This window comes from Ovis canadensis, chromosome 1 (assembly GCF_042477335.2).
Source record: "Ovis canadensis isolate MfBH-ARS-UI-01 breed Bighorn chromosome 1, ARS-UI_OviCan_v2, whole genome shotgun sequence".
Lineage (NCBI taxonomy): Eukaryota > Metazoa > Chordata > Mammalia > Artiodactyla > Bovidae > Ovis > Ovis canadensis.
In genome coordinates this window covers 239,903,662-239,919,572 of record NC_091245.1, presented here as the reverse complement: position 1 = coordinate 239,919,572, position 15,911 = coordinate 239,903,662, and the positions used below count along the sequence as shown (strand labels likewise).

The window sequence follows — 15,911 nt, the reverse complement described above, 5'->3', positions numbered from 1 at the left end:
AACGAGTAAGCCATACCTGAAATTTGTGTAGTCTTCTTCTCTGTCTAGCAAGCTGCTATTAGCTAAGCACACTTGTATATACCTCTGGTTTGTGTGAGTGTTGTGCGGTCATCTTTGGCAATTTAGCTTCATTGGCAGTGTGACTGTGAAATTTTTCTGCGGTTTTAGACCATTCATGCTGTAGAGAGCTACATATCTGTTTAGTTAACATTTGGGGCACAGCAGCGAATTGTGGGCTGTTTTTCACAGACCAGTTGGTGTCATTAGAATGAAGACTCAACGGGGCCGAGTTTCTGTGTCTGTTCCTTGAACGAGCTGTTCGGGGAGCAGCTGTGCGTGTTGCCCGTGTCTGATTCCCAGGGAGAGCACAGACAGGTTGAAGGAGGATGTGCGGCTCCACTTGTGTGACTTGTCACGACCAGAAGGCTCCCTGGGTTCCCATGTTCTGTTTCTTCCGGAGCCTGGCAGACGTCTTGGAGGGGTCGATTATCCAACCCTAGTTGTAGAATAGTTCCCTGACGCCAGTACCCTTTGTGGCCCAATGTCGTGACCACTTTGTTATCCGGCCAGTTTGTTTAGTTGTCTCTGCGGAGGCCTGTGCCTTGGAAGGATGAACGCTGCAGCCCCCTTTTCTGCAAAATTTAAATTAAAATTTAGATAGATCACGTATGCTTGCCAAGGCAAAAGTACTAAATTTGGTGAGCAGGGTTCTTTCTTGTGGTATTAAACAAAGCCATTCGCAAAGAGCACTGACCTAGAAACCATTATCCACACTCCCAGGAAACCTCCATTAGAGATTTTTGTTGAATAGTTGTGATTCCAGCAGCCAGGGGTTCACAGTTTGTGCTAGTAAACTGGACAGAAGAGACGTCACGGTGGGGCTTCCAGTTGATGAAATGGCTGGGTTTCTTGATCTCTTTATCCTTGTCCTAAACTGCTTATTTAACTGGGCAATGCAATCCCCACAGACATGAATTTTCAGATGTGCTGTGAGCACAGGGGCCACATGTCCAGGTTTGTTTACACTGTCTTAGTTTACACCTGTGCCAGCTCAGTAATTGACACTTCCACACTCAAAAGTAGCCAGGTTTTGATCATGAATTATATGCTCATCTGAATTGTTGTTTAGTGACTAAGTCATTTCCGACTCTCTGCAACCATATGGACTGTAGCCTGCCAGGCTTCTCTGTCTATGGGGGATTTTCCAGGCAAAATAGTGGAGTGGGTTGCCATTTCCTTCCCCAGGGCATCTTCTTGACCCAGGGATTGAGCCCGCATCTCCTGCATTGTCAGGTGGATTCTTTACTGCTGAGCCACCAGGGAAGCCCCCTCGTCTGAATTATGAGGGAGTAAAATGACCAAATGTGTGTGATTGATGGACTCAGTTTTCTCTTAATAGTATAATCTTTCAGGTTTAGTAAAGGAATTATTCAGTCCTTGCTTAAGAGTGCTGCTTAGCTTCATCCCCAGCCTTATCTGCAGTGGCTTGTGTTTGTATTCCTAGCATTAGGTAACGTAAATCATTTGCAAGGCTCTTGGTCGTATCAGTAACACCTTAAGGCATGTGTTTCACTTCATTATTGAGACTGATTGAAAGCAGAGCTTCTGGAGCCAGATGGCCTAAGTCTGGATCCCAGCAATAGCCTTTCTGACCTGTGTGTCCCTGAGGACGTTAAGGTAATGCCAGTGCTTCCTTGGAGTTTGTCAAGGGCATAAAGGTAGTTGATACAGGTCAGGAGCTCAAAATGATGCCTGCTTTGTAGGGAATACCAATAAAAGTTAGCTATTTTTATTTCATTAGAGAATAACTGTGTAGTGTTAAAAGTTCTGAAAGGAGTACATGAGGGCCTAGGCCAGAATGGAAAACTTGAGGCTCCTAGCAGAAGTGCTGGCAGTTTAAAATCAGGGTGAGGTTGGTTCATTTTCTCCTCTCAGCTGGACACACAGTGGGAGGTGGGGCCAAGGTTTTTTGCTGTGCTTGCAGGTCCTTGCTGGGCCATGAGCTCACACAGCTGCCTCCAGCCTGAGCTAGGCCTGACACTGGGCCATGCGGGGTGGAGGCCTACCTTGTCCCCCGTGTGCAAGGGCAGACTTGCAGGACTGGGTGCAGGGCTGCTAGTAGGGGGAAGGAAAGAAGGGCCATTGGATGACTCTGAATTTCCATTCAGGTGCCTGGGTGATGGTGATGGTGTTAATCAAATCCAAGGGTACAGAGCCTCCTTGGATATGATAGAGAAAGTGATACAGTCCTCATTTTTATGGTCCCACACTACCATACAAAGAGAGGAATGCATGTATAGATGGATTATATTACTAAAAATACATTGAACTTCCCTAGTGGCTCGATGGTAAAGAATCTGCCTGCAATGTAGGACAGAGACCTGGGTTTAATCCCTGGGTCTGGGAGATCCCCTGGAGAAGGGAATGATAGCTCACTCCAATACTCCTGCCTGGAGAATCCCTTGGGCAAAGAAACCCAGCAGGCTACAGTCCACGGGGGTCGCAAACAGTTGGACATAACTGGTGACTAACACTACTACTTGTGCTCATTTGGGCTCAGACTCTCAGTCATGTCTGACTCTTTGTGACCCTGTGTACCATAGCCCACCAGGCTCCTCTGTCCATGGGATTCACCAGGCAAGGAATACTGGAGTGGGTTGCCATGCTCTCCTCCAGAGGATCTTCCTGACCCAGGGATCGAACCCATGTCTCTTGTTTCTCCTGCCGTGGCAGGCAGGCTCTTTACCACTGGTGCCATCTGGCAAGCCCTAATGCTACTACCACTAAAAATACGTCGATGCATATCTCACAGAAAGAGTGCATTGGGTTCCATGGAGTTGAGAAGTTCTGATCTAGGTGATTCCAAATTTTTATCACATAAGTGTTTGGCCCAGTATTCATCTCCTTACACATTCATTTTTTCCATTGTGTTTAATGTTGGCATTTCTCTAGCTGCATAAAATAGCACATAAAAATCTAAAGATACAGTTGATATGGCGTTTTGAAAAAACACAGAATTTATTTTTGGTAATTGACAGATGGTTTCACTGTTACTGAAGGTATTTTGTGGGATAGTAGTAACAATCTTTGGCACCCCACTCCAGTACTCTTGCCTGGAAAATCCCATGGACGGAGGAGCCTGGAAGGCTGCAGTCCATGGGGTCGCTAAGAGTCGGACACGACTGAGCGACTTCCCTTTGACTTTTCACTTTCATGCATTGGAGAAGGAAATGGCAACCCACTCCAGTGTTCTTGCCTGGAGAATCCCAGGGATGGGGGAGCCTGGTGGGCTGCCGTCTGGTGGGCTGCACAGAGTCGGACACGACTGAAGCGACTTAGCAGCAGCAGCAGTAACAATCTTAAGAATGCGAAGTGATTTTTAAGGTGTATTTTTGTGTGTGCTCAGTCGCTTCAGTTGTGTCCAACTCTTTGCAACCCCATGGACTGTGGCCCTCCAGACTCCTCTGTCAATGGGATTCTCTAGGTGAGAACTCTGGAGTGGGTTGCCAGTTCCTTCTTTAGGGGATCTTCCTGACCCAGAGATTAAAGTTGAGTCTTTTATGTCTCCTGCATTGGCAAGTGAGTTCTTTACCACTAGTACCACCTGGAAGCTATCATAGGTTAGGGAGCTGTGTTATCTTTGGTATACTAAATCTCTTAGCCCTAGTTATAAGTATTGTGTGTTTATATCTGTGTCCAGGTAAACGTGTCTAGAGTGTTGTTGGAAAGTCTTGCTTGTAACATTTAAACCTAGACTTAGAAGCTTTGGCCAATCGGGTCGACTATTCTAGATTCTTGTTGATAAGCTAGGATGATCTAATCTGATGGGTGGCTTGTTTCTGAGAGCTGCTGCAATCAACAGATTTCTCTGGCATTTTTCAAAGTGAAGCTGGACACTTTATTAAGAATACTTGCCTAGGATCTGATTTAATTCCATATCTTGAGTTTCCAAATGAGAGAAGGAAAGGCTAGTTGATCTGATAGCCACATTATACCATTTTCTTAAATCATTTTAGATGATTTTTAAAAATCTCATTATTGTAGTTTATAAGAAAAATTTAAGAATATTCAAAATAAAAGTTGCCATTTGAATCCCATGCATTTTTTGATAAGTTAAACATTTTAACACTGACAGTCTTAGTCTAATTCTAATAAATGATTTTTGAAACAGTAAATTACATTTAAATAAATTTCTTTTTTGTATGTCAAAAAGCATAGTCAATATTTGTTCCGGTTTCCTTATGAAATCTATGTATATTTCAGCCTTTTTATTTTATTTTTTTTAAGACACATCTGTAACTTACCTGCAAAAGGAAATGGCCACCCACTGCTGTATTCTTACCTGGGAAATCCCGTGGACAGAGGAGCCTGATGGGCTACAGTCCATGGGGTCGCAAAAGAGTTGGACAAGACTTAGCAATTAAACAACAACATAATTTTTTATAGGTCTAATTTTTTGTCAAACATTTCCATCTTATATTTATCTAGGCAGCTTCAGGACTGTTGTGTCCTCCCCCACGCAGCGGCAGGCCCCCCCCCGCCCCCCCCCCCCCCCCACACACACACGCACGCACACACACACTGCTTTTTGTTAGCACTAAAGATGACTGACTGAAGGAAGCCTACAGGGAAGGCCTAGGCCATGATAATGTGTAGTCACAAGCAGTAACTAGCGCTGGACTCGTTTTCAGTTGTTTCATAAATTTACCACTAGATGGTGATAGAGGGCTGGGGGTGGGGCACAGAGCATAGCTAATTCAGCATCTACCAGATGTTTATGTTTAAATTTGAAAATGTTTGATCTTAATGCTTTTATAATTCACTTAGACATATCCAAAGATTATTGTAAATGTCGTCTTAGCCATAATTTTTTTTCAAACATAGCATGTGCCTAGTATTTCTTGATTTGATAAGCTGTTTTGTTGTGGTGTTCTGTTTGAGACAGAATCTCTATTTACGAGATTTAAATGATCCTCAAGCTTTATTTTGCCCTTGTTTTTTTTACTTTATTTTTTTCTTGTATATCACATTTCTCCACCGTGATCATAAAATTTATGTTTGAGATTGTACTCTGTATTCATAATTTTGGCTTAGGTATTTAGTCTGAGCTTACGCCTTTTCCAAATTGTCATTCCTTTGAAACTTTAATTGAGAAACAAAATACTGATATACTATTTGGAAATGAGAATAAAATGGTATGAATGGTATAATGAATATAATAGAGTTAGTAATATGCACACCAAAAGATTTTCTGCAAGGTAAGTTTCTCTGCATGTAATTTTTATGAATAATATAAAAATTTCTTTTTGAAATTATCTGAATATATTTCTCATTTGCATAAAATAAAAATAGCTATGTTAAAATTGCTGCCTTAAGTGGGTCCTAAAATACTAAATATAATCCAAAAGTTCCAGGTAAGAAATTTTAGATTTCAAATATAAAATTATTTCCAAATTTTCAATTAATTAAAAACCAATCAAATAGAATTTTTACTTTCTTCAATGTTAGTGCAGCAGTTTATATTAACTTATGACACCAACACAATATTTTAAGTTATTATGTTAGTCATGTGACTGATTCATTCTTGGTTGTGACACAGTGTGTTTGTATAAAGTACAAGCAGTATGATTTGATGCTTTTGTAATATGGCTTTAAGAAAATGGAGATAATACTTTCAAATTTTCTCCCTAAGTCAATGTTTTAAGCTGTCCCATTGATTTAATAATGTAATTTCAGAGAATAAAACCACTATATTAAATGTACCCATTAACTCTACAACAGTACAATTTTAGAAACATTAAAATGGGATTGAAATATTTTAAGGAGCTCTTAGAATTGAGGCCTGAATTTTAGAGAATTAAATGCAGTGTGGGGTTAGTTCTGCTGTTTCAGAACACCAGATGGAGTCATTTGATGAAGATGATAGGTTCTTAGTTTTTAGGCATGTTCTAAGGTGAGCATGCTTTACACACACACACACACACACACACACACACACACACAGTGAGCTGTGATGTAGAGACAAGTAGAGGAAGGAGAGTCTAGGACACGCTGTACTGAGGGTTTTCCCAGCTGCAGCATTGCTCCTCCTTTTTATATAGGGCAGCTGTAACTCAGCCTGGGTATCATGAGGAGAATGGAGAAAGGAATTAGCCTTTCAAACTGTCTTCTTCAATACCTAGTGTAAAGTATGGCTATCTTAACCTAGCTAGTGAACAAAACGAGCAGCAGGTGGTGGTAGCTAGGCACATGTCCAAGAGAGATGTGTATTAATTCATATACTGTAGATCCCCTGGAATTTATGGAATTTGAATCTTGATGGAGAAATAGATACTCTGATAAAGATCCTTGGACAGTTCTTTTCACCTCTTTGCTTCTGTCCCTTCTGTTAAACCTGACTCACCTATTAGACCCCTTTTCTGTTCTTGAACCTAACCTTGCTAGTCACTGGTAGGCTGAGATATTCTTGGGACCTGCTTCCTTCTTTTTCGCTCACTTTAGCTTTTTAGAATCGTGTAGAGCTTTTGTACGAGTCTAAATAAAATGAAGCCTTTCACTGTTTTATACGTGTACACATCTGCTCTGTCTTCGTTAACCATAATGATACCTTTTCGTTGGCAAACATGCCTTCATCCTGGTCTTCTAATGCGCCCCTGGCTCCTGTCCCATGTTAGGAACCTAGACAGTGGTCAGGCAGCTGCAGGCTTTGAAAAAGCATGGAGGTTCAAAGGTTTATATTGAAGAAGGAGAAATTATTCTAAGATTTTAAGTTACCCTTAATCTTTTTGACTTGATGTATTGAGCTCTACAACTGAAGGTTTAAAATGAATGATATTCCTATTAGAGATTGGATATAATTTAAAACTATCGTTTTTATAAAATAAAGATTATTAAAATCAGTTTAAAATCAATTAAGTGACTTCAGTCTTTTAAAGTGTATTGCTTAAAAAAATACAGCTGAACCTCCTTGCCTACTCCTGCACTGTGCAAGTTTTTCTAATGTGCATAAAACATAAACATAGATGAGGGACTATGGCTAATGTTGTGGGCAGGTCATAGATACAATGACAGAGAAACCTAGCAATCCGTGTTTACTCAGTTACATCTGCAACAAATGAGCTGTGTTGAAAACAGCATTTTCTTTCCCAAATCTTAAGGATCAAGGTCTAACAGAGTTCTCTCTACTTCCTGTCCTCTCAAAAGTGGCTTCAGAGCATCAGCACTTCCTGGACGATGACTGCAGTGCGCTGGCAGAGCTGTGGCCTTTGCTGCCCCTGAAATCTGCTTCTTAAATTTTGAGTCATGATTCCCGCTGCTCAGCCATATGCCATCTCGTCAGTTTCACTTTCTTCGTTATGCCTTAATGTTTTCCTCATTTCTGAATTATACCCCAAATTCATAACATTTCAGTTCTCTTTTCATCCACATTTTGATGGGCTCAAGCAAGGATAATGAAAATACACATTTATTTACACTTTGTACATACTGACAAACAAGAGTGGGTCTGGTGACCTTGAATTCCTACACGTCAGTATAATCATAGTATATGCGGACCTCGGATCTTCTAACACTCTGTAGTGATCGGATGCTTTCGCTCCTTGTTCTGATGTTTGATTTTTTGAATAGCCTTCTTGAAAATGAGCGACACATGAAAAAGTAAATGATTGGGTCCAGGCACACATTGCACGCAGACAGGAAAAGTGTCATTTCTTTGCAGTAATACAGGATTTTGTGTGCCGACTCATCTAAAAGTCTGTCCAAGTGACTGAAAGTAAAGGGAATCCTACACAAGTGATAGGGTAGAAAACAGGTAAAGAACACAGCCACGACCACTCTAATGCTCTGGTTGTGTTTTCGCTTTCGGCTTGACTGGCTTATGAATTGCCTGCTGGATTTGTGAATGTACCTGGAAATAGCAATGTAACACCCGATCAGTATCACCAGCACAACCACGAACAAGCAGCTGTTGACGTAAGTGATGGCGTTATGCCATTTCACTCCCAAAGGACTCTTAAGTTTCGTGCACTCATGAATATTTTCCCTCGTTGGTTGGACATTGGTTAGAATGATGTTTGGCAAGGACAGGACAGCCATGAGCACCCAAACACAAACAGATAAAACCTTTGTAAAGGTTATGCTGTACATGCGAGAGTCACCAAATGGCTTTACCACCTTCAGGTAGCGATCAATGCTTATTAGCCCAAGAAACACAATGGAAGTATACATGTTGGCGTAAAATAAAACCGAAGAGTATCTGCAGAGGATAAACTTGAAGTACCAAGGTCCAAGTCCTGCATCGTGGACTATTCGAAATGGAAACGTCAGTGTCATTATGAGGTCGGCAACCACTATGTTTTTGAGATAAAATATGAAGCTGGTTTTATTCCTAATGTGAAAGAAGATCCATACTGCTAGACCATTCAGCAAGATGCTTGCCACGAATATAACGAGGTAAAGCCCAGGCAAGACGATAGTGTCGAATTCGTTGTGAACGGTGGTGTTCTTTCCGGGTCCAACGCTTGTGTTACTTGGGGTGTGATTCCCTGGGCCATGCAGCTCATTATCTGTAGGAGAAGTGGGGAGAGGTCACTTCATGTTTTGCATGCATGCCCTGCTCATGCCAGGCTTCCTTACAGGCTGAACTACTGATGTTTCGGGCTAGTTAAAAGACGTCTTTAGTAATTTAAAGAGTCTGTTTAATGCACTGTTAATGTTTTGAGTGGCTAAAGAATTGGTGGTCTCACACAACAAGATCCTACTCCATAGTACTGAGAGCAACCCTCAGTATCCTGTAATAAACATAATGGAAAAGAATATGAAAAAGAATATGTATTTTGTTTTGCTGTACACCAGAATCACTTTGCTGTATACAAGCAACTAACACAACATTGTGAATCAGCTGTAGTTCAATAAAGAAACAAACACACAAAACATTAAAAAATATTAGTGACCTCACCCTTGAATCCCACTTCCCCCACCAAATCCTTTGAGTAAAATGTGAATTTCTGGTCCGTTGTGCTAATCATTTGAATGAAAATAAATATACCAGTGAATATGATCTTGACTCAATTTTTAATTCAGTTTTGATATAACTACAAATTGAATAAACTGGGGAGCAGCAAATTAATATTTCATACAACAGAAGGATAGCATGTGGTTATTTTAGTGTAGTCTTTGGCAGGTTCTGAAATATCTTTCTCTCTCTCTCAGTTTTAAGCTATTTGAAATGCGAAAGAGTAAAACTAGCAGGTCATTTTTCAATTATTCATTTATTTTTGGGGTAATACTTAAAAAACGTTAGGGAGCATTGTTAGGAAGAAAGACAAAAAGGGACAATTGTCATTAGTATTTAAATTCATTATCAAGGAGGACAATGCTTAAAAATAATTGCAGCCTGATACCTACTTTTATTTATAAGCTAGGTGATACCTATTATGCTAAGAATATGAAAATTTTAAACCCTTTGCTATCTTGAAGTCTTGAGTTCATGAGCCTTACCACTGTATCACATAATCAGTGGAACAGTTTATGAACACTGGATTTGCGTGACTGCCATGAGGAGGGGCCTCTCAGATCTCTGGCTGCAGGGAAAGTAATTGACGGGCAGCTCTAGCTCAGTGCTCTGAACCCAGCGCTGTTTTCCTGCTGATGCCACACTTCCATGGATCACTCCTAACCAGTAACTAACTGAGCACAGTAGGAACATTAAGACAAGCCGGCTCCTGGGGCAGTAGGGAGGGGTTCCTCTGATGACGACTTTGTCTGGAGCACTTTTCATCAGTCTGGTCAAAACTTTCTTCCAACTACACAGAAATATGAATCTTCCTATTTGCTCCCTGCTCCCTTCTCTCCTCCACAGGGGGTTGGACCTGCGTAGCTGTCTGCAATTCCTCTGGGCATTCCTGCTATAAATCTCCTGGCCATATGGTTACTTTTATCTGCTGCTGCTGCTTTTTGTTTTTGAAAACTGAAACTGTTTACCAGTGAACTTTTTGGGCTGTGACTTTACAAGAAAAGTCATCTCTGAATTTTCATGTCTCACTAATACGTTTACCATAATGACAATTATGCTTTGGAATGATTTTGTTTTAGGGCTAACAGCATGATTTTAGCCCTCAGTTCCCTATATGACAGGCAGCGTAGTATGAACTTTGTTTTTCTTCTTTGAAGAAGTGAACCAAGGAAGAGAGTTTGGATGATTTTTAATCCAAAAACAGGTTCTAAATTTCTGCCTGAAATTTTAAGTGTATAGGCTCTTCCCAAGTAACCTTGTCCTCTTTTTAATTCTTTCCCTCTTACTCTCTGCTAGAAGTGTTTTTAAAAACTGGTTTCCCTGGCTTAAATATCCTTAAACAGGCTGGTAATTTATACCTGGACTAGCCTGTTATGATGAGACCCACAGTATTTATAAGTTTAAAATGCCTGATTCAGCTGCCATCTGTATCACGGTTGCCAGTTTCAAATATTGTCGTAAACAGTATCATTCAAGCCGATTTTGACTTAATGAAGTGTCTTGGTCGCTTCTGTACCACCAAGTGCATATCAGGTTCCATAACCTTAGAAGCTTCTTAAGATATGCAGTTTTACCTGGGTTAAGGTACCTGCTTGAATTAATTTCTTCAATTAAACTACTAGCAGTCCCTTTCACCTAACCCAGAAGAGACACCTAAAGGAAGTATGGAGAGGACAAGTAACTTTTAATTAGGATGAGTGGTCCAGCTGAGGGACCCCACCCGAAAAGGGGCAGCTACACCATCTCCGGAAACACTGGCTATACCTTGTAACAATGATTTTCAAAGCCATGGTAAATGCAAATAGAAAGGTTCACTGGCCACAGATACAGACTGCCTGTTTAGTCTCTCAGTCCTGTGCAACTCTTTAGAGTGTTGCTCACCAGGCTCCTCAGTCCGTGGGATTCTCTAGGCAAGAATACTGGAGTGGGTTACCATTCCCTTCTCCAGGAGATCTTCCTGACCTAGGGATTGAACCGGAGTCTTCTGTGTCTCCTGCATTGCAGGCAGATTCTTTACCTGCTGAGCCATTGGGGAAGCCCAGCGTACATAGTAGGCGTGGAGTATTTCAACTCTTAAGTGTTAGCTCCCTGGATCTGCTATGCCTATCCATTGTGGGATAGAAGGACCCCTACTTATCTGGGTTGATGAGGAATTTTGTGTCCATTATATGCTTTAAAGTTTTAATTGTATGAACAAGCACTCTTATTAAATAATGATTTACTGATCAGTCATGGTTCAGAGAAGGTGATGGCACCCCACTCCAGTACTCTTGCCTGGAAAATCCCATGGGCGGAGGAGCCTGGTGGGCTACAGTCCATGGGGTTGTGAATAGTCAGACACGACTGAGCGACTTCACTTTCACTTTTCACTTTCATGCATTGGAGAAGGAAATGGCAACCCACTCCAGTGTCCTTGCCTGGAGAATCCCAGGGACGGGGGAGACTGGTGGGCTGCCATCTATGGGGTCGCACAGGGTCAGACATGACTGAAGTGACTTAGCAGCAGTAGCAGCAGATCAGTTATGGTTATTATTAAAGTTAGTCTTAAATCAGAATGTTAGAAATAGTCCTGATGTGTACTCTGAGTCATAAATAATACCAAGGCCAACTGACGTCTTTTCACAGTGATAATTGAACTGTTTTGTAGCTTTGAGAGTGTCTGCCAATCCTGTCACCTCACAGTATTTGCATCCTTAGTTTATGTATGAGATTAACATTTTGAAATACAGGACTTCTTACTTCAGTGGAATAGGCTTGGGCTTGGTTATTACTTCATTTGCAAATTTCACATTTATGATGCAGCTTAAACAAACTAGTGGTTAAAACCTGTTATGGGTTATTCTATGAAACACCGTGGTAGTAGAGGGAACAGTCATCTGTGGGCTGCTCTGGAAGGCTCAAAACTGAATATAGAGAGTTTTTTGTGACACTGGATTGATTGATTTTTTTTTTAAGGAATTAAGACTATGGCATATTCTTTCCTGCCAGCTACCTCCCATCATTTCCTTTCTGTATTATTGCCTCCAGTTTTCCTAATGCCTGTGGCTATGCCCAGAAGCAGTTCTCTGCAGTGTTCCTGCTCAGGAACAATGTCCATTTAAAGTGAGTGGCTTTCTTTACGCAGGTGGTTTTATCATGTGGTTCTTTGCTGTCAGTAAAGAACTTGGCTGAGTTAGGAAGCATTTTTAATGACAGGTATAATAGTGATTCAATTAATAAAAATTGGAAGCTGTTTTTACAGCATAAAGGCTATTTTCTCCATCTCACACACTCCTTGTTTCTTTGGATGTTATTCTCTGTGTTATTTAGTGCAGAGCTTGGTTTCAGAGGGAGAGTTACGGTCAGATTTCCTTTTTTATTTTCCCCTGCACTCCTGCTTCCAACTCCTTTTAAATTAAGTTAGCAAAGGCAGTGACCTAATAACACCAGTACCAAAGTAAGTCAAAATTTTGTGCCAGTGTGTGTTTGAGGGTGGGGCTTCCCAGGTTCAGTAGTGGTAAAGAATCCCCTTGCTAATAAAGGAGATGCAGATTCAATCCCTGGGTTAGGAAGATCCCCTGGAGAAGGAAATGGCAACCCATTCTAGTGTTTTTGCCTGGGAAATCCCATGGACAGAGGAGCCTGGCAGGCTGCACTCCATAGGGTCGCAAAGAGTTGGACGCAACTGAACATGCATGCAAATGTGTGAGAGTGATATTGTGGTATGTGTGCTGGGGCTGTGGTTGCCTGTTTGTGGGTAAGGGGGATTGTGTGTGTACTGTGTGTGCTGAAGAAATGCATGGATTTTGTAGTGAGATGCCTCATTAGTCCCACGTGGCTCCTATATTGGACAGTGGAGATTAAGGGCATTGCAGTCCTGTTGGTTAATGTTTTTTCAAATTAAGTTTTTTTGGAGTATGGTTGATTTTCAATGTTGTGCTAATTTCCACTATATAGCAAACCGAATCAGCCATATATATATATCCTCCCTATTAGACTTCTTCCCATTCAGGTCACCACAGAGCGTTAAGTAGAGTTCCCTGTTCTATATAGTATGTTCTCAGTAGTTATCCATTTTATACATAGCATCACTAGTGTATGTGTGTGAATCCCAATCTCCCAGTTCCTCCCCCACCCCCTTTCCGCTTGGTATCCATGTATTTGTTCCCAATGTCTGTGTCTCTATTTCTGCTTTGCAGATAAGTTCATCGATACCATTTAGAAAGTCCTCTTTGATAGTGCCGGTTCAGTCACCCCTTGGCTTTGTGAAATGGAATAAATAGCAGCCATTTTGCTGGGTCTTCTGAGAGTTAAAAATGCTCTGCATACATTTCGTGCACAGTATCTGGTACTTAGTAGGTGGTCTGTCTCAATGTCAGGCCATGATTTTGATTTGTGTCATGAACAGCAGTCACATTCTGAATGAAATGTGATGAAGACCCTTGTTCCTTTTGCTTTTGGAGACGCTCCACTGTTGCTCATGGGGGCATGTCACATTTTGACACTGAATGTGAAAGCATCAACAATATGTCACTGCTCTACCTGCCAGGTGGGAATGAAATACCAAAGTCATGCAGATAACTGGGTGTCACTGACCTGGCACAGCTGCCCTGCACAATCATGTTCTAGTTACCCAGTAGTGCAGGTAGGTGTTGTCTTTGGTCTAGACTGTTCCATCTGGTAAGTAATATATACTTTAGTTTCATCGTGAAAGACTTCCCCAGTTGTTAGTTTAATCTTCCTGTCCTTTTACAGATCATCTCTAGATGAAACAGCTTAAGACAAAGTTAAGAGTTCTCTGGGCAATGCCATCCTGCATGGTTTGCTGTTTTACATTTAATGAAGGCAAAGATAAATGCAAGTTTATTTTGTTAATTGATTTGCCAACCACCAAAACCCCTAAATTGACACATGGTGTAAATAACTGTTATTGATTTTCTTTGCATTTTCCCCTACAGCTTACCTGGTAATTTTGCAAGTGTCAAGTTGAGCCCCATTCTTTAGTTGTGAGGGACTGAAAGCAAAAATCTGTGTCAGGAAACACTCGGGGACAGTTCAGTCAAGGGGTCAGCATAGGTTATTCCTGGTTTGATTTCTAGGGGAAAAAAGAAAAACAGTTGAGCAGGTATTTTAATACACAGTACTTTGATGTTCACTTAAAAAAAAAAAAAAAAAGAAAAGAAAATGCCCCTTGATTCAGAAAAGGCCTACCCTTTTGTTATGAACAGCTGTGCCACGTAAGACTTGTCTATTTTTGTGTGCTCTTTCCACCTGCCAGGGAGCATGGGACATTTCTGTGTATGCCTTCTCCATCTGAATGCCGCTGTGTGGCCCCGAGAAAGTTACTTAACATCTCTGTGACTCAGTGTTCTCCTCTCTGACATGAGAGTGGAAATAATCATATAGCAGAATTGTGACAAGAATTATGTGACATAGTCCATAAGAACCTGGGTCCAGGAGTGTTCTCAAGACACTTTAGCCTGTGTCTGGCAGTATTGCTTCTACTTCATTCTACCCCACCCCATTGACCTGAAGCTCAGCACATGTATTTAAATGCATCTCTAATGCCTCAAAAATGCAATTGGAGATTGTTAAAAGTCGGAAGATCTCCGACCAATATATGTTAAGAGTTTTATAAACTCAACTATCTTCAGTACCCAGTCTTATAATCTCTGGGCTTCTAGTTCTGGCTTTACACTAACTAGTTGAGTGACTTCATCATGTCACTTAAGCTTTTCTGAACTGGGCTGGAAGGCTCTAAAAAAAATCCCCAGCGGAACTCAGGTTTACATGGGCTTCTGTGTTTTCCTCAAACATAGCTTCCCATTAAGAATTTAATACTGCTTGAACCTTTATCTTGAAGTCCCTGTATTTCTTTATGATAACTGTTTTCCATCCAACCTCAAAGTCTGGCTAGGAGTGGATAATTAAATTGGCTTTGAGTCATTAGTTTTTGAAATTTTGGCTAAAACCTCAAAGCTTTCTTAGCCTCATATTCCTCACAGTGTTTTTCCTCACGATTACCCGAGACCCCAGTGCACGCGATGCGTGTTAGTTAAACTGTGGCAGTGCCCCCTACTTCTCCTTCGGCAGCCTGTTCCCTGTTTTCTGACTTCCTTCAGGTGTTCATCAAAGAGAGAAGAGATCCTGGGAACTGTTTGGGAAAGTGCGCCGCTGAAGTCAGATGTCTTTTGGGAAGGATTCATTCTAGGGGAAGTCACACTGTTTCTCATGAAATGAAACTGTCTGAGACCTTCATGCCCCCTCAGCAATACTGCTTATAAATACCGCAAAGCTGCAGAGAGACCCCAAGTAACCTCACCCCCTCCAAGTCCAAAGCAATCTATAGGTTGCTAAGCAGTTATGTCTGCTGGTCAGCAGGCTCAGAGTACTTTCAAAGCAAAAGCATATTTAAGGATTGGGCAGCCTTTGGAGAGGCATGCATTTCTTTCTCTGTTACTTTGTCCTTCTCTTCTGTTCCCTATAGGCATGTGGCATTTGGATGCTCCATTTGGTAGTAGATGGAAAAAGTGGCGTCCAAATGTTCAGTGATTTCCTCCCCACTACCAGTCATCTCTTGAGAGTTTAGACGCCCTGTCCATGTCTCACCTTGAATCATCAGGGTATGTGGTACATAGTGAGTAGTCAAAAAGTATTCATTGGTTTATGGAGCATAGATAATAGACACCCTCCTTTTTGGGTGCCAGTGTTGCAGTCTAAAAAAGTAACGCAAGGAGGTGAAACCCTACTTTCTTTTAATAAAGTTTACTGGGATTGAGGCAGTTTTCTAAACTTTGTAATAATGACCCTTAGATTTCAGTACACCTTATTTTCTTGAGTCTAACTTCTCATGGAAATGTTTCAGGGAGTTTCCATGAAAGACATCTCTGATTTCATGTTCCTCTCTGGTAAAGTTATG

The 15,911-nt window shown here is 41.3% G+C and overlaps 2 protein-coding genes across 4 annotated transcripts in view; one reads left to right on the top strand and one right to left on the bottom strand.

Annotated features, from left to right (window-relative positions):
* MED12L (mediator complex subunit 12L) overlaps positions 1–15,911 on the top strand; it is a 361,426-nt gene that overhangs the window by 207,346 nt on the left and 138,169 nt on the right. The gene's annotated exons all lie outside the window — the stretch shown is intronic.
* Positions 7,474–13,989, bottom strand: GPR87 (G protein-coupled receptor 87). The gene is made up of 2 exons (XM_069572071.1): positions 13,956–13,989; positions 7,474–8,564 (listed from the first exon to the last, which is right to left on the bottom strand). The coding sequence occupies exons 1-2, from the start codon at positions 13,987–13,989 to the stop codon at positions 7,522–7,524; spliced, it is 1,077 nt and encodes a 358-aa protein (XP_069428172.1). The 3' UTR covers positions 7,474–7,521.